Source organism: Sander vitreus, chromosome 17 (assembly GCF_031162955.1).
Source record: "Sander vitreus isolate 19-12246 chromosome 17, sanVit1, whole genome shotgun sequence".
NCBI classification, from domain to species: Eukaryota; Metazoa; Chordata; class Actinopteri; order Perciformes; family Percidae; genus Sander; species Sander vitreus.
The window spans coordinates 31,122,535-31,150,028 of NC_135871.1; the positions used below are offsets into that span (position 1 = coordinate 31,122,535).

Sequence of the window (27,494 nt, forward strand, 5' to 3'; positions counted from 1 at the left end):
TATTTTTTCTTCTTTTATTATGAAATAGTGCTACAATGTACATTGCATTTCCTCTCCTGACTGTCCGCTGTCTGCTGACGTATGTATGTGTGTGTGTGTGTGTGTGTGTGTTGTTTGTAATGCTGCTGGAAAAACCTGGTAAAAATGGAGAAAAATGATAAATATTTTCCTGCCAAAGACCAGAAGGGTGCGACACAGTGTGTGCACGGTGCGAAATAATTATCCGCCTGAGGGGTGATTGATTTCTGTGTTCTGTGTTTAAAATCTGGTTCTTCTTTAAAAGCTTCTCTTAGACAAAAATAGTCAAATTCTTAAGACGTGATAGAAACATGAATCACTCGATCAGAGGGACAGTTATTTACAGTGCTTGTGTCCGTGTTTGTTTGTGCTGTCTGTCTGTCGACATTAAGTCCGTGCTCCACGTAACAGACCAACCGAACCAAACTCATGGAGGGAGGGAAGGGTGGGAAATAAAAAACAGAACAGAAAATGAGGTAAAGAACAAAGAAATAATCCGAAAAAGTTAAAATCATAGAGTCTATTCAGAAATGTGTTTTGGGAGAGAGAGCAGGAGCCAGGACGTCCTCTCCCGTCCCGAGTCCTTATTGGCCAGATTCACTTTTGAGTGTGTGGAGGTGGAAAAACCTAGAGGGGCGATGAGTGATGAGCCAGGAGGGCCAATGGCAGGCAGGCAGGCAGGAGGTAGAGCCAATCAGAAGGCCTGCTGGGCAGGATTGTAGTTGAATGTGGAGGGAACGTGAGGTCGCTCTTCTAGTTTGTCATACTCCAGATGAAACTCCTGAAAAGAAAAAAGAGACAGGAAGTCAGATTTACGTCTATGGTGTCATTTTTTTTTACATTGTGCTCGCCATATTCCAGAGTTTCCCTGAAAGTGACAGAGTGCATTTAAGTCCCGCCTCCACCGTAGGGGAAAGAAACTCTCGATGTCCATTGACTTGTATTGCGTGAAGGTTCCTCCTTGTCAAATCCACCCGGAGATGGGGACTGGAGTTTGAGACTCGGACTTGAGTCGCACACACAGTAAGACTATTCACACAGTAACTTCAGACTAGACATGCGGCACACACGTCTGATGAGTTGAATGTTATTCCCCTTCCTGCGTGACCTATAACCTACCTATGAAACACGCAATACGTTACGTATCTGCTGCTGCGCAGCCACACGTGAGAGAGGGAAACAAACATGTCCAGCGCTGCGGCAGCTGCTGCCGTTCATCAGAAGCTTCAGCTTTAAAAATTTCTAGGGATGCACCGAATCCAGATTTTTAGGGTTCGGCCGAAAACCAAATCCACTGGTTAAGATTCTCCCGAATCCAAAACCGAATCCTCCTCCCGTCCTCAGTCCATGAACACAGTCAACACATTAATGAAGTAAACAGTGACTGTCCTTCCTTTGCCGTACCTGAAGTTGCTGCATTCTGGCTGCTGTCTGTAGATTCCTTCATGCTCAGCTCGTATTCTTCCAGATGTTTCATACCAGATGTTGTAACAGCGGTGATGTTGTGTATTGTTTAGGGTCCTCGCCACCACCAGACTAATCAGCATTGCAGATTGAACATGTAGCTGGACTTGAACGGCCTTCTTTTGACTGAAAGTACTGCCAAACAACACTTTTTCTGGGATGCACCGAATCCTGGATTCTGTGCATCCTTAAAAATTTCAGACAAGAAGGCCCAAACAAAAGAAGCACTGAATGCTAAATATGTGGTATCAAGATAAATGGTTCTGGCTCAACCACATCTCATGTTATCAGGCACCTGAAAACACACCCTGATAGGTTTAGCTCAGCATTGGCCATCTAACGTTAGCTTGCTTCTTGCTTTAGCTACGACCTACGGTCTGTCCGACTGTTGTTCGCTAGATGTTCGTAAAATAATGAATGAGCGTTTGATGGTTTGCCAAACTTGTGGTAGTTGATTAACGTTATTAGAAATGTCCCGCTTGCTGCCTACACGTTAATTATTAACGTTGGACTCTAACTCAGCGACCTGTGGGTGTTAGAAAAGTTATGTTTGCTATAGTCTTTGCTTCATTTAGTATTTAAGCTGTTCTATTTGCATGCAGTCTGTGTGCAACTATTCCTCATGAGATAATCATGAGAGCCACTGACCTTGTGAAAAGAACAAAATGACCCTGAGAGCAGAGCACATGTGGAGGAAACGCCGGGCCTGACCAGAGATAAGAAGACAGTATTTCCTTTGTAATATTACTCCCCTTTCCTCTATAAAAAGCTGCTGTTAAAGACTATCATTAGTCATTTTCTGTACTTATGCTGAAGTGCTGTAAACTGACTACTTGCTGCAAGTAAACAAACTTTTGAGAGAATCCATTCTTTGATAAATAATTATCTTAACAGTGGGCATCTCTGATTCCACCTTTCAACCTTCTTTTCTATTTAATACAATTGTTGTTCCAAATATTTGACTCCTTTCTATACAGGGATTGTATAAAGGTGATAAAGTAAAGACCATGAATGTTTGATATGAGTTTACAGGTTATTACATTTCCTCCTCGGTGTTGAGGTCAAAATAAAACTCAGCTGTACTGATGCTGGGAAACATCCTAGTGGAAAACCTGGAATCATTCAGAGTTTATTTTACAAAATAAAGCTTTAACTATTATTTTAAAATGCTCAAATCCAATAGCATTCATCAATAAAAAAAAACAGAAATATAACTGAAGCTGTGTTTGCCAAAAAGTCACGTATTTTGATAAATTATTCACTGTTGAAGTCCTTTTTGATTACAAAAGGACAACAATACTTAAATATATGTTTTTTACAGGCTGGAATTGCTTTTAAAGACCTCATATTATGCTCATTTTCAGGTTCATAATTGTATTTAGAGGTACCATATACCATATCTTTGTAGTCCTGCTCATTGCTGCAGCTCCTCTTTTCACCCTGTGTTCAGGTCTCTGTTTTAGCTACAGAGTGAGACCTCTCACTGCTGGAACATCTTTGTTGGGAGTCGCACATGCTCAGTAGCTAGGTAAGGACTACTAGCCAGTCAGAAGCAGAGTATGAGGGCGTGCTATGCTAGCAGCTAGGCGAGCATTATAACGTGTGTTCCAAAGTGACCACGTTTGTCTCTGAAGTAAAGGCTGGACTACAATAGAGCTGTTTGGAGCAGTTTGTGAACAGTGTTTTCTGTTGGAGATGGTAAGTCCCTTTGGGGGGGACTTTGGGCTTTTTCACTTTGTAAACCTATAACATGCACAAAATAGATATATAACACAATAAAGGAAAGGGGGAAAGCCAAAAAGCTGAATATGAGCACTTTAAAGAAACACTTACATTCTTCACATGGACACCATGAAACTCTTCATTTGATAAACAGCTCCTGAATAACTTTAAAATAAATTAACTTTGAAGATGAACATAATTTCTAGATTATATCCAATTCAAATTGCAGTTTAGTTGAGTGACAGAAAAATTATCTGCAGCTATTTTGAGTCATTTTCTAAATAAAAAAAGCAGAACAGCAGCTTCTTCTTAACATGATATTAAACTGAATTATGTTTGGCTCTGGGAAACTATGACAAATGTTTTATAGACCCAACAATAAAACAATGAATGGAGAAAATAACCTGCAGGGAAATCGATTATTAAAATAATTGTTAGTTTTGATATAATCTGAGTTGTTAACAAAGCTGTACATCAGGAAGACAAATGGTGTTTACCTTGGCCACTTTCCTCCAGTTGAGGCAGTCGAAGAAGTAGTAGGTCCCTCTCTCGTAGGCGTTGGTCTTCAGCGTGGGCTCCATCCCCGGAGCCCGGGTGATCCAAACCCGCTCCTCTTTATGGTACCTCCAGTCCCTGTTAAAGCTGCGCACACACACACACACACACACACACACACACACACGCGCGCAGACAGACACACACACACACACACACACAGACACACACACAGACAGACAAACACAAACACACACACACACGCACACACACACACAGCACACACACACACACACACACACACCGCAGACACACACGCGCAGACAGACACACACACACACACACACACACAGACGGACAAACACACACACACGGACAAACACACACACACGGACAAACACACACACACGGACAAACACACACACACACACACACACACACACACAGTTGCTAATGTAAACTCGTAGTGGTGAAGCTGAACAGTATTTTACAACCTGTGGACAGTCAAGTTCCTGACTAACTGATGCAGGTGGTCACTAGGTTTTGGGGCCAGTGTAAAAATGTTGGTTTGATATCAAGCCAAACACTGGACCGGTACGGGTATACCACATTCTACCACTAGGTGTCACACTTGTCTCAGCGGCTCCCTAGTGAGACCGATGACATAATGAGTGTATATAATGGAGGTGCAGTTTTAGCTTTCTTTGAGACGGACTGATGTATATCATCTCACCCCAAAAATGAACTTTCCAGTGAACAAATGCAGTGGAAAAACGTGTCAGGAGATTGAGAAACAGATGCAATTTCAGTCTTGCACCCAATATAATACAATACACAGAATTTATGTGATTATGTATACACCAAAAACTGATTAGTAGTGTGCAGATCCTCTTTAGATGCCTCTCTTTAAGTAACGTCCAAGAAAAATAAAGACGTAAAGTGAAGTTGTAAGAAATTCTTCTTTCTTTAATTGTTCCCCATTGTGATCTAATTTGTGGAGCAGTTTCTTCAAACTATTAAAGTAGTTGTACATTTTTATTCCCAACTTGTATATACGTTTGTACATTCATTCCTTTGTATAGCTTTATTTTTTGAATATTTGTTCTTGTATTCTATCCTATTTATTATTTCATGTATATTCTGTATGTGTGCCTGATATTTTGGTCTGTCTTGTCTGTCTGTCTGTGTGTCTGTCTGTCTGTATGTGTGTATATGTCTGTCTGTCTGTGTGTGTGTGTGTGTGTCTGTCTGTGTGTATATGTCTGTCTGTCTGTCTGTCTGTGTGTGTGTGTGTGTATGTCTGTCTGTCTGTGTGTGTGTGTGTGTGTCTGTGTGTGTCTGTTTGTCTGTCTGTGTCTGTCTGTCTGTCTGTGTTGTGTGTTGTTCTTACAGTTCTACTGCAGCCAGGAGTTGTAGTAGGTCTCCTCCATTCATATAGTAGAGATAAAACAGCAGATCTTCACCATACCGAGACAACTTGATAGCTGCTAACTGGAGACAGGAAAGCGTGAAGGGAAACAGATCGACAGTTAAACATTGACACTTGATTAAAATCAATTTTTTTTCAAGCCAAATCATTGATGTAAGAAAAAAACGTGTGTTTGCTTTACCACTACCAAGACCGAGAAAAAAAAAAAAGGATCCTTCCTTTGAAGTGCATACCTTGTCCCTTATGTGGATGTTGGTTAAATACTCTGAAGGGACGTGGAAGTCTGCAGAAAGGAGGAGGCAGAAACAGCTGAAAACACTGGAAAACCTGCATGTACTCTTCTTCCACCCAGCAATGTATCAACAAAAGGATAAGTCTGATCCTTTGAATGCCTAGAGCTGCTTTTTAATTAATTCATCCACCAGAAACAGAGCAACATGGTAACCCAGTTGGAGTTGTGTTTGTGTCAATCAAATGAATGTAAATCCAATATTCCCTCCATGAATATCCAGTAAATAAACTTAAAATGAATCACACACTCCAGAGTCTAAACTCACCTATGTCCTGCGGTCGACACGGAGCCGACGCCCACGGAGACGCAAACTTAGGATAGAGATTCCTGAGAGACAAACAAAAAAGCGAGACAGTTAGATACACACACACACATACACACACACACACTCTGACTGACTGACTGACTGACTGACTGACTGACTGACTGACATCTCTCTAAAGGCAGCTACACAGCGGGCCGATAATCGTCCGTTGGACAGTCTGGCGAGGTCGGTGACTCGAGTCTGGTCGGTGTGTTCGTGCCGTCGTCCGTTGGAGGAGCCGTCGGCTTCATTTGGGCCGACCTGACATGCTCAGTCAGAGACAGGACAGTCGGGACTCACACGGAAACGGCGAGCGGGATGACTGTGACTAGAGCCTCTCAACATCTGACGAAAATCTTCTAAACTGACCTTTGTTGATGTGAAATGAAGACAGATCCAGCAACAGCACGGCCTGTTTCTCTCTTCAGATGTTTCCAGAAACACGTTTCGGTGAACTATTTTTGTACAATATGAGATCGTATTCTGAACGAGTCGCCACTAACGGCCGGTTGAAAAATCCAAAATCTGGAAGCAGCAGCCAGACCCACGTGACGCGTTCGTCCAATCAGCTGCCGGTTTTAATTTTTTGGGCGACAATACAGATTAGCGCCGCCTGCTGTTATGGAGACGTATTACGTCTCGTCTCTTCGGTGTTCTGAGGCATTTTTTTGACCAACTCTGGGAGACTGATCAGTCCGACTGGCTTTATCGCTGACGGTCGGCCGTCTGGTTGGTGTGTAACGGCCTTTAGGTAATCTTTAGGCAGCAGTAAGCAGAGCTGAAACTGTTTGTGTATTTGCGCCAAACTGTCGCGGTCCGGTGCACGATGCATGATCCCACGCTGCTTATTGGGATCTTACACCTAGTGACTAAAGAAACGTACATATTGTACAATATGTATGTTTTTTTGTAGATAAAAATACAAAAATACAACACTTTCTTTAAATGAACTCACTTGTGCCTTTTGGACATTTTAGAAATGAGATTTTGGACCTCCACACTTATACTTGTAACTGCTTTACATAGTTGCACTTTCTTTTGCGTCCTGGTTGTCCTGATCTGTTTATCACATTGTTTTTGTATTTTGGAAAGTTTTGGTGTCTTTCTGTTAGGCCTGCACGATTAATCGTTATAAACGATCTCGATTCACCCTGTTCAAGATTTAATTTTTAAACAACTTCTACTTTTTTTTTTTTTATGACTTTGATTCTCATTTAATGTTACGAGCCGACTACATCACAAACACTACTACGGTCTTCTGTGAGTTTTAAACATGGACTGTATAAAATAGGTTTAAGAGCTCCCAAGCTCTGCAGAGCTCTCCCTTCTCTTCACTGAAGCCTCTGTGTTTACAGGCTGGTGGTGATGACCAATGTGCTCTGGGTGCCAAAAAACATCTAGGTTTGGTACTGCCAATGTGTTTTGTTTTGTCATGTTTCCTGTTTGCAATAAACATCACACTTCCTACTTTCTGTGCACTTCTTTGTAACTGACTGGATGTCATTGTAAATGAGGGCTGCCCCTCAATGATCTCTCGGGTATAAATAAAGCTTGAATGAATAATTGCAGGTAACAAGTTGGTCCTGCTGCTGGACTATGCGTGCGTACGGGCAGGTTTACAGAACAGCTGATCCTAGGAATGTATGCGCGTGTGTTAGGAGTGCATGATACATCTTCATCATGATATCAACCTCAAGGAAGACACTAAGGGATCGCTTCAGTTAGTTGAAAGAGAGAATCTGTAGAAAACTACACTTTAAAACTCATTCTTTTCTTACTTTTTTTTTTTTTAAATGGTGCCTTTTGTGTTCAATTCATATGTTCAATAAAATATGTTGGAAATAATTTCCTTTCAGCTTTTTTAATACAACAAACAATGTGTTGTATTTTAGCAGAATATCAAAAAAATCTTTTTTTATGTATCGCAAGTAAATCGCAATAGTTTCTTCATATCGTGCAGCCCTAGTTTTTGTGTGTGTCTGTGTGCATGTGAATGTGTGTGTGTGTGTGTGTGTGTGTGTGTGTGTGTGTGTGTGTGTGTGTGTGTGTGTGTGTGTGTGTGTGTGTGTGTGTGTGTGTGTGTGTGTGTGTGTGTGTGTGTGTGTGTGTGTGTGTGTGTGTGTGTGTGTGTGTGTGTGTGTGTGTGTGAATGTGTGTGTGTGTGCATGTGAATGTGTGTGTGTGTGTGTGTGTGTGTGTGTGTGTGTGTGTGTGTGTGTGTGTGTGTGTGTGTGTGTGTGTGTGTGTGTGAATGTGTGTGTGTGTGTGTGTGCATGCATGTGTGTGTGTGTGTGTGTGTGTGTGCATGTGTGTGTGTGTGCACCTTTGTGTGCGTTTGTGTGCAATGCAATTAAGGGCCGAGCATAATGCACTATTATTATTATTTATTTTATTTTTTTTTTAAATCGTATTAATCGCATGCCGCCATTTATTAATTTATTTTCACTTCACTCGGCTTTGCGTCGTGCCTAACAGGATACTATTTTGTCGTACTTCCTTCTAACACATGCTGCTGCTGCAGGAATAGCAACGCGGATCTCGGTGCCTCATTCTGGTGCCACTGATATGCCTGCACTTCTCTCTGCTGCTCTGAAACAGATGTATGTATGTATGTATGTATGTATGTATGTATGTGCACGTGTGTGTGTGTGTGTGTGTGTCTGTCGTACTCCGGTGAGTTGAGGTTGAGACCGAGCGTGGTGAGGTCGGAGCCCAGCGCTAGGTGGACCATGCCGGGATCCGTCTCTGCTGCCCGGATGAACGTCAGCAAGCCGATCATCCCAAACTGGTCCGTTACCATGCCGATTGGGATGTTGGTCACACGCCCTGGGACACAAACACAACACATGAGGCAGGTTTAGACGAAAATCTGTGCGATTATACCACTATTTCAGTATTATATTTTCTATGTGGATGCATCGCAATCTACTGAGTGCGTCTCACCATCAGGAAGCACTTGAATCCCTTTCTTCTGCTGGTTGTTGTTGCTAGGCGCTGAGCTCTTGTCTCCGGGGAACTTTGGACCATCTGAGTTAGAGGCGGGCTTTCCCGATGAGTTCAGATTCTGGTTGGACAAAAACGGAGGGAAAAAACAGTCCGAAAAAATGGGACGAGTCAGGACGAGAGAGCGCTGCACAAGTAAGGAAAGGACATCATGATGAAAACAGCAAGTCGGCAATTTAATTCACAGGAAAAATGGACAGCAGGGAACAACAAAAAATTAAATTAAAGACAAGAAAACAGCAGTGAGAAAGGTACACAATAAAAGTGTCTGAAGGTTCTGTTATCCAGGTCATAGTTATCCAGAGAAAGGTTAAAATAAAGAGCAACTGGATTTGGTTAAAGGTGCTCCGAAGACGTTTTGTCTCTCATTCAAGAGACTTTTTTTCAGACTGAATGGGACAGAAACCCAGCTATCCAACCTCTGTGGAGTCATTGCCAAGATGATCGATACTAGGGCTGCACGATTATGGCCAAAATGATAATCACGATTATTTTGATCAATATATTGATCACGATTATTTGTTGATTTTAACCAAAATAAATGTTATTGTCACATAGGCTAATTATAACTGCTTTCACATCCATATTGTGCTACATTCCTCCTTTGTTGAAGGATACTATGAAGGAATACGCCATAAGTTGTTGTGCGACCACTTTCCACACATACGCGTTTGCCGTGAAAAGATACAGGCAACGCAATTTTCTGTTCACGTTAACGGCGCATGTTAAAATCCGGTGCCAATAGGCCACCGGTGCCCGGTATCTACCGGATGAAATAGCAACGCGGATTTCGGTGCCACTTAAAAGTCTGCGTTGCGCACCGATGCTCCAAAACAGACGTTAGAAGCAACAGAAACATCGCTGCTTGTCACGCTAGTAAACACTAATAACACGTTACACAGCAGCTAACGTTAGCCTACCGTTAGCTACAGTAAACACTAATAACACGTTACACAGCAGCTACAGTAGTAACTGGATTAAACACGGCTAAAAGCTGACAGTTTAACGGTGTAGTGTGACTGTATTTCACTGTAGAGGATTCCAACAGCGGGACGTACAACAGTCTGCCGCTAAAGCTATGAGCTAAAAGACTCAAACTAGCACTGGTCACTGCTGTTGTCTGAAAAACAACACAGACGGGACTAAATGTTGCATTTACTGGTAAACTGGTAAACATTGTGACGACGAATGAGCGACTGCTATCTGTTGTGGAGTTTTCCTCACGTTACTCTGTCCTCTGTGACTGTCTACATCTAAACTAAGCTGCACGATGCAGGGAACAACTCTGATTGGCTAAAATATCGCTCGATCACGTGAATTTGATCGTGGCAAGCCAAAATCGTGATTAAAATGTGATTAATTGTGCATTAGTGCTCCTGGCCAGTGACGGACTGGCCATCTGGAATTTGGGCAAATGCCAGAAGGGCTGCCCTCTACGGGCCACTACTGATAATAACAATAATCTGTCTTTGGTTTATTTTTGAGAAGTTATTTTATGCATGCAGCCAAAACTATTCAAGATTGTAGTGCAGCGAGCTGAGTGGGAGGGTTTCTCTCAGTAGGCAGAGTTACTAACTGACACTCAATGCATGTACTACATAGAGGCTGAGCATTGATCTTTCCATGTTTTTGTGGAGCTGTTGTATTAAATGCTATGCTTTAACGTCAAGCCATTGTAATGTGCCTTTAGTGGAGCATATCATGTCGTAGATCTGCCGACAGCTCTTAGATGTTAAACTGTTGTTGGCATATGTCACCGACTCGCTATGGTTTTTTTTTGGCTTATTATCTCAATGTTTGGGTGAGGTTGGTGTAGTTTGAAAATAGGGCCGGTGTGTTGCAAATGCCAGGGCCATTTTTTGATACTAGTCCGTCACTGCTCCTGGCTGCTGTAACGACAGTCGTTACGGTCGTTGGAAACACCCGAGGCGAAGGGAACACTAAATACTAAATTGTGGTTTAAAAACAAGCATCTTTTGCGTAAGTTTTCGCCTCGCGTTTACACTACTCCGAGCACCTAAAAGAGAGACCTTTGGAAATGATGCTGCACGTCAGTCAGTCAGTCTTATCGGTTACGTAGCTTACAGACCTTTCAGTAACAGTTCCACCTCGTCGTCGCTGCAAGCTAATTCACCACTGTTGTTCTTTCTCCAAAAGTTTTATTTGTATTTTCAACTTCTAAATCCATGATTTTCAACCAGAGTAACGTCAGACAATCTGCTTCCTGTTCACACCGGCACGCACTTGCCCAGTGTCGCACATGTCACATGTGAATGGTCATGTGATATGTGATGTCAGAAGTGTTAATATGGACAGACATTAGTTCTGCTCAAGGGGGTCAGCTTCTCTCCACAACGCGTAGATCCTATGGCGCCATTTTGATGCTAACAAGCCATCACCCACCGTTAGCATCCCATTGACTGCCATTCATTTTGACGTCACTTTGACAGAGAATACCTTTACATCTGAGGCGTTTAAAGACTATTTGTCCGTTGTTTATTTCTAAAGAAACACGACAATGTATAAAAGGCTCCATTACCTTGTAGCTCACGTTATGGCTCCGTAGCAGACGTTTTTATAACAATAGGCTAACGATTGTGGCATAACCACGAGACTTCCTGTCTCATAGTAGAGGAGTTACCGTATAGTACAGGAGAAGCTCTCAGGCAGTTTGGACTTCCATTAGCTGTTTAAGTGTAATGACTAATGTTAACTATCATTTTAGTGATCAATAATGAGCCTGTGTCTATGTTATCTCCTTACATATACCTACGCTCTCCGTCTCTGCTAGATTGGGAATGATTGAGATTTCTCTTGGCACAGCTACCAGAAGACTTCCAACTTTCAGACAGGTTGCTCACGTCACATCTACGTCTTCAAGCTCAGTTGGAGGCTGCTCAGTAACGCTCAGCCATCACCGGGAAAGAGCTTCTAATGTCCTCCACTGGTCTCCGTCCAGAGACACGGGACCTGTTGGTCCATTACATATACAGTCTATGGTTCTGCTACTGGAGCTAAAACTCTTGTGTGGACAGAGATGGTTTTTGTCTTGTTGTTTGTAGGCCTGTCGCAATATGCAATAAATCAATTAATCGCATGATAAATACAAATGCGCTTGATCATTGATAAATTGAAACTATCGCGGCCGGAAAAATTTCCATTTTATTTATTGTTTTTGGTTGTTTTGTTCATTTATTGTGGATATTTAAAATGTCTTCCAGTTCCAGTGTTAAATATTCTTTAGAAATAAAAGTGTATTGACCTTTGAAAAGGTGTACCTGCATTATGATGTCATTATCATTATATAAGATGAAAATGGTCTCAGAACGACAATATTATCGTTTATCGCAATAATTTCTGGGACAACTTATCGTCCAGCAAAATCTGTTATCGTGACAGGCCTAGATGTTTGTTTTGTTGTAGCCCGAGTCTGAGCGAAAGAATGTCGTTACAACAGCCAGGAGCACTAACGAAAGAAGCTATCCCGATTTTCTTGACATCGACCCCACGGAGGGTAAATAGCTGGGTTTCAGTCCGAACTGAAGAAGTCTCTCGGGTGTAAGACAAAACATCTTTGGAGCACCTTTAAAAGGACAATTCCGGCGCAAATGAACCTAGGGGTCAACAACACATGGGTACCGAGTCGACCGTTCTCTGGGATACGTTTTCATGCTCATCGAATGTGACCAGTTTTAGCGCAAACCGTTCGGGTATACAGGCGGGCGCCATCTTGGGAAAACAGTCTCGACCAGTCGAACCACGAACGCCGTGCAACCAGTAACCAGTAACATAGCTCAAGTGGAAGTGTGGTGCTATTCTATATCTATAAATACATTTGCCTTGCCTATTTTGAGCCTAGAAATAGTGATTTCTTTTTACTTTACCCGTGCCCCGACTACTAGCTTTATAAGCTAATTAGCGGTCTGCGCTAAAACTTGTCACATTAGATTAGCATGAAAACAAATCCCAGAGAACGGTTGACTCGGTACACACGTTATTAACCCCTAGGTTCATTTTGTGCCGGAATTGTCCTTTAACCGAGTCCAGTTGCTCTTGATTTGAACCCTTCCCTGGGTAAACAATAAAACATATCATTAGGAAACAAGAATAGGGGAGATCTAACCGTTTTGCTGTCTTCGTTGGTGCTGGTGGGGTCTTTTGTTTGGTAGTTTGGCCCAGGGAGAGCTGGGAAGTCTTCGTTATGAATGGAGAAGTCCTGCGACTGCTCACTGGACGGCTTGGTCACCATGCCAACTGGATGAAAGTAGTGAGAGTAGTTAGCGATGCATTGAGTATAGCGTAATAATGTAATACAAACATACGTTAAAACAAAGATATCATGCACAAACAGCAGGATTAATCAAGACCTTTACAAACGAACAGCGATTATTTTCTGTGTTTACAGATTAATCATTAATCCAACAGCACATGAAGTACTTGTATCGGGGCATCCCTACACACATCTAAACGATGTTCAGTTTATCATCACATAAGACAAATAAAAGCTGAAGAAGAGAATATTTTGCTTTGTTTTTTTTGCTTGAAAATACTTAATTGTTAAAAAGTTGTGATGCCTCCTCCTGCTCTGTATTCACAACTTTACTCTCCTCCATATTTCTTTTTAAAAAGGTCCCATGGCATGACTTTTTTTTTTTTAACATTAATATGAGCTCCCCCAGCCTGCCTATGGCCCCCCAGTGGCTAGAAATGGTGATAGGTGTAAACCGAGCCCTGGGTATCCTGCTCTGCCTTTGAGAAAATGAAAGCTCAGATGGGCCGATCTGGAATCTTCCCTTTATGATGTCATAAGGGGAAAGGTTACCTCCCCTTTCTCTGCTTTGCCCAACCAGAGAATTTGGCCCCCCCATGAGAAAGAGAGAGAGACATCATGGCTTGAAAACGAGCGAAGTGGCGGTTGGTCAAGGCCACACCCCCACCCTCCACCTTGCCCCCCCTCTCTCCTCCTCAATAGCATTTAAAGCTACAGACACAGAAATGGCACGTCCTAAGGAAAGCTCATTGTGGGACTGGCTCTAGTGGCTGTAATTCTGCACCAAGGCTGAATTTCGGGAAAGAGACTTCAGATACAGTATTAGGGGACCACTAAGGTCTATATAAAAGAGACTTCAGATACAGTATTAGGGGACCACTAAGGTCTATATAAAGAGACTTCAGATACAGTATTAGGGGACCACTAAGGCCTGTATAAAAGAGACTTCAGATACAGTATTAGGGGACCACTAAGGTCTATATAAAAGAGACTTCAGATACAGTATTAGGGGACCACTAAGGCCTATATAAAAGCATCCAAAAAGAAGCATGTCATAGGACCTTTAAAGATGAATTTTTTGGGGCATTTTAGGCATTTATTCTTATAGGACAGCTGAAGACATGAAAGGAGAAAGAGAGAGGGGAATGACATGCAGCAAAGGGCCACAGGTTGGAGTCGAACCCACGGCCGCTGCGTTGAGGAGTAAACCTCTATATACACACTCACCTAAAGGATTATTAGCAACACCTGTTCAATTTCTCATTTATGCAATTATCTAATCAACCAAACACATGGCAGATGCTTCAATGCATTTAGGGGTGTGGTCCAGGTCTAGACAATCTCCTGAACTCCAAACTAAATGTCAGAATGGGAAAGAAAGGTGATCTAAGCAATTTTGAGCGTGGCATGGATGTTGGTGCCAGACGGGCTGGTCTGAGTATTTCACAATCTGTTACTGGGATTCTCACCCACAACCATTTCTAGGGATTACAAAGAATGGTCTGAAAAAGAAAAACATCCAGTAGTCCTGGGGGGCGAAAATGCCTTGTTGATGCTAGAGGTCAGAGGAGAATGGGCCGACTGATTCAAGCTGATAGAAGATCAACTTTGACTCAAATAACCTTGACTCGTTAAACTGAGGTGCGCAGTAACGCATTTGTGAAGCCAAAACACAAAACAACCTTGAGGCGGATGGGCTACAGCAGCAGAAGACCCCACCGGATACCACTCATCTCCACTAAAAATAGGAAAATGAGGCTACAATTTGCACGAGCTCACCAAAATTGGACAGTTGAAGACTGGAAAAATGTTGCCTGGTCTGATGAGTCTCGATTTCTGTTGAGACATTCAGATGGTAGAGTCAGAATTTGGTGTAAACAGAATGAGAACATGGATCCGTCATGCCTTGTTACCACTGTGCAGGCTGGTGGTGGTGTAATGGTGTGGGAGATGCTATCCTATCAATATGGGCCAACATTTCTAAAGAATGCTTCCAGCACCTTGTTGAAGGCGAAAGGGCGTCAAACACGGTATTAGTATGGTGTTCCTACTTCCTAATAATCCTTTAGGTGAGTGTATATGGGCGCGCGCTCTATCAGGTGAGCTACCCAGGCGCCCTCTCCTCCTCAATTTTAGCTCTGAAATCCATCGGCCACATTGACTTTAGAGCCACAAAACTCATTTTAAAAACTGATATCCGTCATAATCATGTCAATAAGATATCTATTTCCTTGGACATACTCCAGAATAAGTACTGAGAGTTTGAGGTGTGATTTCTTTTGTTTAAAAACCAAAGTAAAAAAAGGTGGTGGTTGTTTTTTTTTTTTTTTTTTTTTTTTTTACAAAAGAGGAGTTGAGAACTGGCTTAGTTACAACAGAAAATATATTTTTTAACTGAATGTTCGCACTACCTGACCTAAATCGCTGTATGGAATAAAATAGAGATAGACCGATTATCAGCCCGGGCCAATTTTCAGGCCGTTTTTTGGCAGTTTGCAGAATTTCTGTATTGGTGTATGAGTTGCCTGATAACCAATAAAGTTAGTTATTTAAAAAGTGTTCTACTTTGGCTCTGCTCAGTGCTCACTGCTCATGCAGGCTTAGGAGACCGTTTTGGGCGTTAGTGGAAAGGGGGGAGGGACTGAGAAGTTGTCGATGTTCAAATGTTTTGGCTAAGTCCTGGATCTTCACAATCCTACCTACGGCACCTTTAACACACACACACACACACACACACACACACACACACGTCTCTCTCTTACCGTACGGAGCCCGACCGGCCAGCGGATTGAGCAGTGGGGTGGGATTTGAGCCTCCATCCCTCCGACTTCTGTCTGCTAACGCTGGGAAGTCCGACAGATCCAACCCCGTCACATTCTCACTGCCGTCTGGATGAACACACAGAAAAATAAAAGTAAACCACAAAACCTATGTGAGCTTTTACACATATTTAAAAACAATGCACCACTGCAGCTACAAAAAGCTTTAAAATAGGGCTGGACGATTAACCGAAAAATATTTTAGTTTGAGGCAGTGTGAGAGTCACGTACAGGAAACAGGAAACATCACTGCCTCTATCTCTGCCACAAGAAAGTTTTAAAACACCAAACACAAGCTCTGAACTGCCCGGGAGTTTGTCGAACAGCTGAATGTTTCCTCAGTCCCTCCGTCTCTTTTTTTTCTTTTACATTCGCCAGAACTGCCAGATTACCAGTCCGTCTATGCTATGAACCAATCACCACGGCAAATTCAACGTAGGTGTAACTATTAGCCTGGGAATCCAGACCCAAATCTGAAAGATTAAGGGCCAACTCAAGGGGCGGCACCAAGCATGCGTTTGAAAATCTCCCTGCACGCAATTGGATAACACCACGACCAATCACAACAATACACGGGGTGACGTATCCAGAGCCCCAAACTCTTAGCTACCAGAGGAGCTAACTGGTAGATTAAACTCTTAGCTACCAGAGGAGCTAACTGGTAGATTAAACTCTTAGCTACCAGAGGAGCTAAGAGCTCCGTCTTCTGTTCCTCTTTTACATAAAAAGCCAAGTCTAACTCATTCATTGTAGCGGCCAAAGCCGTTTCAAACAACTGGCGTTCATCCGTAGCCATCTTGCAATGTTTACTAATGACTTCAACGTCGCAGCGCTGTCGTCATCTGTTTAGCTAGCCTCTGGCCCGCCTATCTCAGATACAGCGATGCGATTGGTGCAGCTCAGCTACAAGTCATAGTTAATGAGCATCATTACTGAATGCCAGAGAGACTCGCTGAGCAAAATCAAACTGTGCTTTCGTGAGATCTCTGGATTTCCAGGGTAGGGTATCGCCACTAATTTTCCACGTAGGTGTAGTAACTTACTATGGCAATAAAACCCATTTCTAAATCTGATTCTGATGTTCAATTAAACATGTTTTAGATTTTTAGTCATAGTGTCCAGCCCTACTTTAAAACACTGACAAGAAACTGAGCGCTGCAACTCATTTTTTATAATAAGGACAATCTTAGTTTTTTGTACCTGTGCCATTGAAGATGTTGTTGGGTAGGGAGTTGTTCATGTTGTAGCCTGGATTCCTGTTAACACCGAACCCCGACATACTGACACACAAACAGAGACACAGACGGGATTATTCTCAGAAGTGAGATCCTGAACAGAAATCAAAACAGACAGAGATATGGAAGAGACAACTGCACAGTGTCACTAATATATAATGTTTTACCTGTTTATTAATGTAAGACTGATAGCTAGAAGACGTTTATATCAGCGGTATAGGTATACGCAGTATACCCACTAAGAAAGCTCCAGGATTTCCATATACCCACTTAAAAATGCCCAATGACACGTAACAACATATTTTCCATTATATCTTTGATATATTTTGAATTATCATCTGTTTTTCTTCTTCACATCAGGCTAAATAAAGGTATTTCCACCGTAAATTGGAGCATAAAAGTGTATCCGAATGCAGGAAATGAAGTCATTGATGCTCAAAACTTCCCAGGGGGAGGACACACAGACTCCCCACTATGATATGCCCCCCCCCTCCCCCAAAGGCAGATTCTGGCCCATATACACACACACATATATATATACATATATATATATATATATATATATATATATATATATATATATATATATTTTTCCCCCCTGCGATATATATTGCGATATGAAAAAAAGACTAATTTTTACGTGGACATAAATATTCCAATTTAGAAATACTAAATCATTCTCAACTACTGGGGTGGTTTTGTAGGGGAGAGCATCTACAAAGAAAATAAAAATGAAAAAGGACATTTTCTAATGTGAACCAGTCTTTGTTGAACGTTAATGCTTTACAAAAACCAAAGCAAGTCAGGCTGTGACTCCTCTTCTGAAGAGATTTAGGAGAGGGACATTAGGAAGAAAGACACTGGTTGACTGACATGACACCATTGTATTCATATAGTATCAATCCAGGCTAAAGTGAATGATATTAATAATGCATGTTGCTTCCTCTAAATGTCAGGTTGTGGTCGACTAGCGGGGCCTGCTTTGGTTGTTTGATACATTTATTAAAATGGATCATGATTGGTTTGCTGTGCTTGCAGAGCCTGCATGTCACACTCTTCAACAAACTGTATCCAAGAGCACTGAAATCAGTGTAAATGACGTTATATCAGAAACGGACTGCTGTTGTTGGTTAGTGTTACGTTTCCAGCGTCGCAGCTCAGAACCATAACGTTAGTTGGGACAGACGCCTTGTTTCTTTAGGCTAACTATGTTAGCTTTAGCCTGGCTGGTAGCAGCTTTCTGCGGTGAAAAATAGCCGGGAGATGTCGTGATTATGTTGCATTAATTAGGTAATTTAGTTTGTCTTTGCAGCGAACATAAAACACTGACTACTGTAGTTTACCCAGGAAAAGCATGTGCATCACTGTGTCAGCGGCAGCTGCAGCTTATCGTACTTTTCTACTATAGACAGTATATAAGAATGGACCAACAGATCCCGTTGCTCTGGACGGAGACCAGTGAAGGATATTAGAAGCTCTTTCCCGGTGATGGCTGAGCGTTACTGACCACTGAGGAAGTCTCGTGGTTATGACCCAATCGTTAGCCTATTGTTATAAAAACGTCTGCTACGGAGCCATAACGTGAGATACAAGGTAATGGAGCCTTTTATACATTGTCGTGTTTCTTTAGAAATAAACAACGGACAAATAGAGTCTTTAAACGCTTCAGATGTAAAGGTATTCTCTGTCAAAGTGACGTCAAAATGAATGGCAGTCAATGGGATGCTAACGGTGGGTGATGGCTTATTAGCATCAAAATGGCTCCATAGGAGGTTCGCGGTCCGAGGAGAAGCTGACCCCCTTGTTTTCTACACACGGGAGAGCCTCACTTCCTATAACAACGCACATCGCAATGTAGACGATGAAACAAAATATCGTGCAGCCCTAGAAAGCGATCAGGCACACGGAGAGAGAAACGGACGGACGGACGGACAGACTCACGCTCACTCACTCAGACACTCTAAAGGCTAAACAGTTCTGGTGTAATTTAAGATTCTGTGTTGAGAGAATACTCTGGGTTAAATCAAGAGAAACTGGTTTGTCCTCTTAGCCCCTGACAATGCTCTCTCTCTCTCTCCCCTTCTCTCTCTCTCTCTCTCTCTCTCTCTCTCCCTCTCTCCCTCTCTCTCTCTCTCTCTCTCTCTCTCTCTCTCCCCTTCTCTCTCTCTCTCTCTCTCTCTCTCTCTCTCTCCCTCTCTCTGTGTCCCTCTGTGTCCCTGTCTCTCTCTGTGTCCCTGTCTCTCTCCCTCTCTCTCTCTGTGTCCCTGTCTCTCTCTCTCTCTGTGTCCCTATATCTCTCTCTCTCTCTCTCTCTCTCTCTCTCTCTCTCTCTCTCTGTCTCTCTCTCTCTCTCTGTGTCCCTCTGTCTCTCTCTCTCTCTCTCTGTGTCCCTGTCTCTCTCTCTCTCTGTGTCCCTGTCTCTCTCTCTCTCTCTCTCTTAACTTTTGCATCAAGTAGAAAGTTACCTGTTGATAGTGAAAGGCTGCCGTGCTTGCTGCTGTTTGGGCATTCCGATGATGCTGGGTGACGACCGGCTGGGACTCCCCATGCCGCTGCTCCTCCCTCCTCCGACTCCGCCACCTCCTCCCCTCTCCACTCCCACCCCGCCCATCCCACCCGTCTGCCCCGTCGGACCCCCCACCTGCTGGCTGTGGTTCAGCACGCTTCGGGTGCTCATTGGAAGAATACCCCTGCAGAGAGAATGAAACACACACAGAGAAAAACACAGAGATTAAAAGCTGGAGGAGGTTGCAGGGCTGTGCAATGAATCCAATTTTGATCTCGATAACGAGTGTTCTGGTGCATAAAACGACAAAAACAATCCATGAATACAAGTTAAAAACAGAATAAACATCTTTGACACAGTCTAGTTACTCAATTCCTCCAAACTAAACATTATTACACGTTTATATGTTGTTCTTCATCTCCAAAATAACCCATAGAGGGCATCAACTGCAACAATTAATCTTTAGCAAAGAAACTCTTACTGTATGAAGGGAAATTTCACAGTTCAAGGTGTTTTTACTGTTGATTTGTTTAACAGTTTCACTGTTTTTTAAGTTCAATAAATGCAACATCTTTCCAAAATTCAACGAGTAATCGTATTCAATAATCCTGGTTAATCGAGCAGCCCCTGGACGTGGTTTTGTGGTTCCAGGTTTGTAGAGAGAAAGAGCAATATGAGTAGCTGGATTCGAAACGGGGATGATGAGGTTACGTTCTACGTGTCTGACTAACAGGCTGAAAAACCACAAGGAGCTGCGTCGGTTGGGGTGTTTACTGGTGAGACACTGAAATATGATCCAGGAAGTCCAGTTTGATTAACACATCCAAACGTTTAAGGCTTATCAGATGCCAAAAGTCTTTTTATTTCCTTTTTTCTTTGGGGGTGTTTTTTACGGTCTAAAATGTTCATACATTTTACAGCATTTAAATGAAATCTATTCAGATATATAAAACAAATAAATCATGATGTTTTAAGCAGCCACACATACACACACATAGAGGGGCGGCTGTGGTAGAGTGGGCGCCTGCCAATCGGAAGGTTGGTGGTTCAATCCCTGGCCCTGCAGTCCCATGTCGAAGTGTCCTTGGGCAAGACACTGAACCCCAAGTTGCCCCCGATGCTGCTCCATCGGAGTGTAAATGTGTGTGAATGTTTATCTGATGAGCAGGTGGCACCTTGTTTCCATTATATATATATATATATATATAACCTTGTACGGCAGCCTCAGCCACAGCGTGTGAATGGTTCCTGTACTATGTTGTACTAGCGCTTTGAGTAGTCGTTAAGACTAGAAAAGCGCTATATAAGAACAGTCCATTTACATTTACATATTCCCTGGAGTGCGAGTTGTACCTGCTCGGTGAGGGAGGCGTGTGCATCGTGCCAGTGTTGGGTGTACTGGCATGACTGGGGAGCTGGCTGGCAGACTGGTTCAACCCACTTCGACTTAACTGAGGTGCTGCGCTGCTGTTCATACCACGCATGGGAAACCCCAAAGCACCTACAGCCAGAGAGAGGGAGAGGGGGGGAGAGAGAGAGCGGGAGGGAGGGAGAGAGAGAGGGGGAGAGAGAGAGAGAGAGAGAGGGAGAGGGGGGGAGAGAGAGAGCGGGAGGGAGGGAGAGAGAGAGGGGGAGAGAGAGAGAGAGAGAGGGGGAGAGAGAGAACATGTTTATACCCAAGAAACATTTCAGCTACATAGAGACCATTAGAGCTGTGATAAAGCACCGTGTTTTCTAAAGCCAGTGAGATTGTTAAGAGTGAAGACAACATGAAGCAAGTTGAAGAAAGACTCGGTTTCTCCTTTTTCACGAAACACACATCAAGCAAAGACGTCTGCCCTGCAAACCTTCTGCTCACCGTGACCTGCTCTCTCTAACACGCTGAATGCTCCGTAGTTTGTGAAATTGAGAAGCGATGCAGCAATAACGTTTTGGAAATATGGTCTTTTGAACAGCAAGATGAGTTGAAAAAAGCCCCTCCACATGTTTCTCTACAAGACTAAAGTTATTTGCATGAACTGTTGATGTGAACTGAGCAACCAGCAGAGTGCATCCAGTCATAAATACCACTTACGTTGGACAATTATGCGATTAATCACGATTAAATATTTCAATTGACTGACAGCCCTAACAAAAACAACGCTGCACATTCTGTAATGAAACGAGTCGGACCTTTCCACCTCCGCCCTGCATCACAAAGAAAAGAAAGTAGACAAGAGTTTTCCATTTCCAGTTCCAAGTAGGAATCGGTTCTCGATGCCCAACCCTAAGTATGACGCGGCCTGATCACGTACGACACTAGGGTGATGTATGCATGATATACCGACTCAATATCGTTATCGCGATATCATTATTATATCCAAAGTGTCGCGATAAGTATGCAATATTTACTTTATTTTGTGGAGCGCTGCGTCCCGTTTGTTGGCTGTGTGGCTTAGTTGTGTTTGATTTAGAGCTTGAAACGCTGTAATGATCATCGTTTCATTGGTCAGTTACCGTGGTTACCGTGCCACTTGCACATGTTAGTGCACGTCAGTGCACGGGGCCACTACGTGACAAACCCTATGGAGCGGACCACGTGTGTTCATATTTCATCAGAGTGAAGAAATAGAGACAACTAAACAGAACCAATCAGAGAAGAGAAAGAGAAGTTATATCCTGTTCTCTTTATTTATATATTATATACTGTCCAACCAGTAGAACATGTCCTGTTCTCTTTATTTATATATTATATACTGTCCAACCAGTAGAACATGTCTTGTTCTCTTTATTTATATGTTATATACTGTCCAACCAGTAGAACATGTCTTGTTCTCTTTATTTATATGTTATACTGTCCAACCAGTAGAACATGTCTTGTTCTGTAGACATGGTCCTTATTTATTTATTTATTTATTCATGTTGGACCAGTCCAATATGACCGTCAGTTGAAATCAACCTTGTGTTGTATTTGTTACTAAACTATTTTGATGCGTTTTCCCATAACTTTTGTAATGTTTAAAAAATATCGAAATTAATATTGATATCGCAATATCACATTTTGTCAACATCGTGCAGCCCTATATGATACATCCGCCTGGCGTTGGGATGGAGATATCAACGGGAGGACTCAATCTAACCCCTCACGTCGACCATAAGTTGAGCTTTACAATGCTCATCGATGGAAGAATAGTCCTAGCAGGTGTGTGTGTGGGTTCATCTTACTCTGCGGGCCATAGAGGCTGGCTCCTAGCTGTGACAGTTGACCCGTTGAGGAAGCAGAGGAAGACGTCAGCATCTGAACAGAGAGACAAACACAAACACATCCTTCAATTCTCCTGACACTAGAGCTGTTTTATTACATCATATTTTCCAAGATGTTTTGTGTCTTTATTCCCAGACTGCGATCTAAATGACAGAGCTTAACCTGTGAGTCCACTTTTCCTTTCTTCCCTCCTTCCCTTCCCATCCTTGCATTCTTCCTTTCATCCTTCTTTTCGTCCCTACGCACTTCCTTTCTTCTCTCCTTCCCTCCTTACATACTTACTTAAAAACGTACGCAAAAGTCTACAGCTGCTAAGACGAATGGTTTAGTTGTCAGCTATAAATTCATCGCCAACTATTTTGATAAATCGATTAATCTGTTTGAGTCTTGTTATTGTAATCAGTCAAAAAGTGACAAAAACGTCGTAAAGGCTTGAAAAACGCCGGGAAAAGTGACAAAAAAGTGACCAAAACATCAGGAAAAGCGACAAAACTGTAAAAAGAAGTTTAAAAGTTGCATGGTCGACAGGAAGACAACACAAGGGTTAAATGTGAATATCTTCTAGTTTCTTCTCTCCTCTCTGACAGTAAACTGAAGATCTTTGAGTTGGGGACAAAACAAGACATTTGAGGACGTCATCTTGGGCTTTTTGAGAAACACTGATCCACATTTTTCACCATTTTATGACATTTTAGAGACCAGACAACTAATTGATTCAGAAGATAATGCACACATTAATCGACAATTGATGTAAATCATCGTTAGTTGACACATATTCATGTTTTCTTAACCATAAATAAAAACTGGAAGAACTCGTCGACACAAAGGTATGTGAGGACCGTGTGGAGAAGCTCCTTGCTGGCAGATGAAAAGACTTAAAAGAAACGTATTTCCGTAGCCTTAAATCACGACATTTATTCACAATAGTCAACTTACGTCTTTGTCCGGGCGGTGTGGAGGGAACATGGACTGTTGGGTGTAGTAGAGGCTGGAGTCGTCCGCGTAATCGCTCTCTATCCCTCCCTCCATAAACTTCTTTCGGTTAGCACCAAACATCCCGCGTGTCACCTGAGAAACCAGACACAGGAAACGGTCATACTGACGGTCATATTTTTTCTCGTTTCATGTTGTGTGTTGGCTCAACCCAAATGCTTCCTGTTCAGACAAATCCACCTTTATTTGATGCACAAAGTGTGTAAATAATGTTATTATTACGCTGGAGGAATGAACACCAGCGTCTGTCAGCTGGACTCAAACCCATTTGCACTTTTAATGAAGTAAAACATTTGAAGTTTAACATTTTTCAATGAAAATGAGAACAAGGATACAAAAATCATCATTCCCTCCAATATCGTGAATCATACCGCAATCGCAATATCACCCAAAATAATCACAATTAGATATTTTTTCCTCATATCGAGCAGCAGTAGAATATACTCAGAATAGGTTTGGAATAATTGTAAGTTTTAATTGGAGCTGCAGACTCAGGGATGGTTTAAACAGCAGCACTGACCACTGATTATCCTGCAACATCAGACTTGTTTGAACAAATAAACAAAGGCAGCAAAATCCTGGGTTCATCCCCCCCTTTGCTTTGTGTGAAAGTAACACCACATAACACCTTCTCTGGATGGCCAAAATGCCCCAAATTATCTGGTTAAATGTGCATATTTTCTAGCTTTATTCTTCAATTATAATAAAAGCATTTGGGGGTTGCATTTTTTGACTGTTAGTCGGATAAAACAACTAATCTAAACCTGTTAACTTGTAACGAACAGTACAATATTTTCTGTAGATTTTAGAATAAACGTTTAAAGGAGGGCGTATTGATGTTTCCCAGCTCAATATCCTCTTAATATGACTCATTAAGGAGACACTTCAAAAGGTTTTATGTTCTCAGGGATAGACCCATAGTTTCCCTGGGTCAGTTGTGTTGAAATCACCCACCGACAGCTTACAGCCTACCGATGTTAAACCTAATGCCTTCACATTTGTGGGCAGGTTTTCTTGACCTAAGTCATTGATATCTCCACAGTGGCTGAACAGACACTTACCATTCAAACTGCATTTGAAACTCACACCAGGAAAAGCATTAGCGTTTCACACGTGTGTACTCATATAACCGGAGTGACTGACGCACAAGAATATCACTTCATATCACAATATAAAGGGCTACATGGTATACGTTCAGTTTAGTGTCCCAAATTCCCCATACAATTTCATTAATTAATTATGAACATGCAAAACCACCTGTGCTACCCTAACCTGTCTTAAAGAATACCCTCATCATTTGGGACACTAAGTTTTTGTAAAATAATTTGTGACACAAAACTGCACGTAAGCCGGGCTACATGCCTTAAATCGTGTTATATAAAACCTGCTGAAACCCTGACTGAGGTGGTGTAAACATATAGATCCACAGCCCTGTTTAAATAGTGATTTCTCAGTTTTACTATTTGTTTACTACAGTTGGTTAGCCAGTGGCTAACGAGATAAAGTGTCCTACACTGTCAAATTTAAATACTACAGAGTAAAGTGATGGACGTTTAGAGGCCAGAGGCTAATTGAGCTCTTATATAATATCATATAAAGTCTCTATATCTGCTTGTGTTTCAGGTAAAAGCTGTTTTTGCCAGCCGAATAGCTCAAAAGCTTCACTCTTCTTGTTTCAAAGCGACGTTAAATGTGCAGCAGTGTCGCAAAAGGCTAGCTAGCTAACGTTAGCTGTGTGAGCTAATGCTAGCTCCGATAATCTCTCCGAATAACGTTAATTCCACCATAAACACAGCCCGCTGGTAACTTCACAGCACAATTAAACCGGCGTACCTTGATTTCAGTTGAGTTTGTAAGTCCCCTATGAATAATACATATTAGCTGGCGTTACCTTGTTAGCTGTGAAATGTGTCAGGAGCTACGTGCTAGCCGAGTAGTGCACGTAAGCTAACAGCTAACTCTATAGGAATACATAGGGAAGTTAGCGTGAGAGCTAACCAGGCTAACAGCCACGTAAGAACGCCTCTACGGGGACAGTTGTAAGCAGTTTTAACACTATCTGGTGGGCCGAGGACGTCGGTTTGAATGCGGTTAGACAGAGGGGAGACTGGCAGAGAGGAGACCGGCGGCAGGTGTGTTTTTGTTCGGGTTTGGGCCTTCTGTGGCTCCGTCGGTTGGTCCCCAAAACAACAACAAAAAGCAACGAAACAGGACGGCCGGGTTCAAAGTCTCCGCTTCCCTCCGCGGCCTGTTTCCGTGGTAACTACCACGCGAGTGGTGGTTTAGTTTAAATGAGGTTTTGCTGATAAAATAAATCAAACGAATAAAAGAAGCAGCTTACCGCATCAATCTTTCTTCCCCGCTACAATCCAAGATGGCCGTCATCTCTTCGCCAATCAGCGAGGATGCTGGGATGCCTTTCGCCTCTGACCCCTGAGCCTCCATCACTCTACAATACAATACTCTACTCTACTCTACAGTACTCTACAGTACTCTACTCTATATTACTCTACAATACTCTACAATACTCTACTCTATATTACTCTACAATACTCTACTCTACAGTACTCTACTCTATAATACTCTACAGTACTCTTCTCTATATTACTCTACAATACTCTACTCTACAGTACTCTACAGTACTCTACACTACAGTACTCTACAATACTCTACTCTACTCCACACTACAGTACTCTATTCTACTCTACACTACAGTACTCTACTCTACAGTACTCTACAATACTCTACAGTACTCTACTCTACAATAGTCTACTCTACAGTACTCTACAATACTCTACTCTACAGTACTCTACTCTACAGTACTCTACTCTACAATACTATACTCTACTCTACTCTACAATATTCTACTCTACTTTACAGTACTCTACATTATTGTACTCTACTCTACCATACTCTACAATACTCTACAGTACTCTACTCTACAGAACTCTACTCTCTACTCTACAATACTCTACTCTACAGTACTCTACTCTCTACTCTACAATACTCTGCTCTACAGTACTCTACTCTATATTACTCTACAGTACTCTACAGTACTCTACTCTATATTACTCTACAATACTCTACTCTACAGTACTCTACTCTATATTACTCTACAGTACTCTACAGTACTCTACTCTATATTACTCTACAATACTCTACTCTACAGTACTCTACTCTATATTACTCTACTCTACAGTACTCTACAATACTCTACAGTACTCTTCTCTACTCTACAGTACTCTACTCTACAATACTCTACTCTACTCTACAGTACTCTATAGTACTCTATTATACTCTACACTACAGTACTCTACAATACTCTACTCTACTCCACACTACAGTACTCTATTCTACTCTACTCTACAGTACTCTACTCTACAATACTCTACTCTACTCTTACAGTACTCTACTCTACAATAGTCTACTCTACAGTACTCTACAATACTCTACAGTACTCTACTCTACTCTACAATACTCTACTCTACAGTACTCTACAATATTGTACTCTACTCTACCATACTCTACTCTACACTACTCTACTCAACAATACTCTACTCTACAGTACTCTACTCTCTACTCAACAATACTCTACTCTACAGTACTCTACTCTCTACTCTACAATACTCTACAATACTCTACAATATTGTACTCTACAATACTCTACAGTACTCTACAATACTCTACAATTATCTCTACT

At 42.1% G+C, this 27,494-nt stretch overlaps 1 protein-coding gene across 4 annotated transcripts; it reads right to left on the reverse strand.

Moving 5' to 3' along the window:
• Positions 1–26,223, reverse strand: LOC144532449 (CCR4-NOT transcription complex subunit 2-like). 4 transcript variants are annotated; one of them, XM_078273211.1, is made up of 16 exons: positions 26,136–26,223; positions 23,738–23,869; positions 22,762–22,834; positions 20,911–21,058; positions 19,517–19,741; positions 17,017–17,096; positions 15,760–15,885; positions 14,777–14,833; positions 12,851–12,981; positions 8,668–8,788; positions 8,394–8,550; positions 5,686–5,747; positions 5,362–5,411; positions 5,090–5,190; positions 3,702–3,846; positions 1–799 (listed from the first exon to the last, which is right to left on the reverse strand). In XM_078273211.1, the coding sequence occupies exons 2-16, from the start codon at positions 23,855–23,857 to the stop codon at positions 713–715; spliced, it is 1,683 nt and encodes a 560-aa protein (XP_078129337.1). In that variant the 5' UTR covers positions 23,858–23,869; positions 26,136–26,223; the 3' UTR covers positions 1–712. The 4 variants fall into 4 exon arrangements, with proteins under 4 accessions (XP_078129337.1, XP_078129335.1, XP_078129338.1 ...); XM_078273209.1 differs by having other exon boundaries at positions 8,668–8,854; XM_078273212.1 differs by lacking the exon at positions 14,777–14,833.
• Between the last annotated feature and the right edge of the window lie 1,271 nt (positions 26,224–27,494).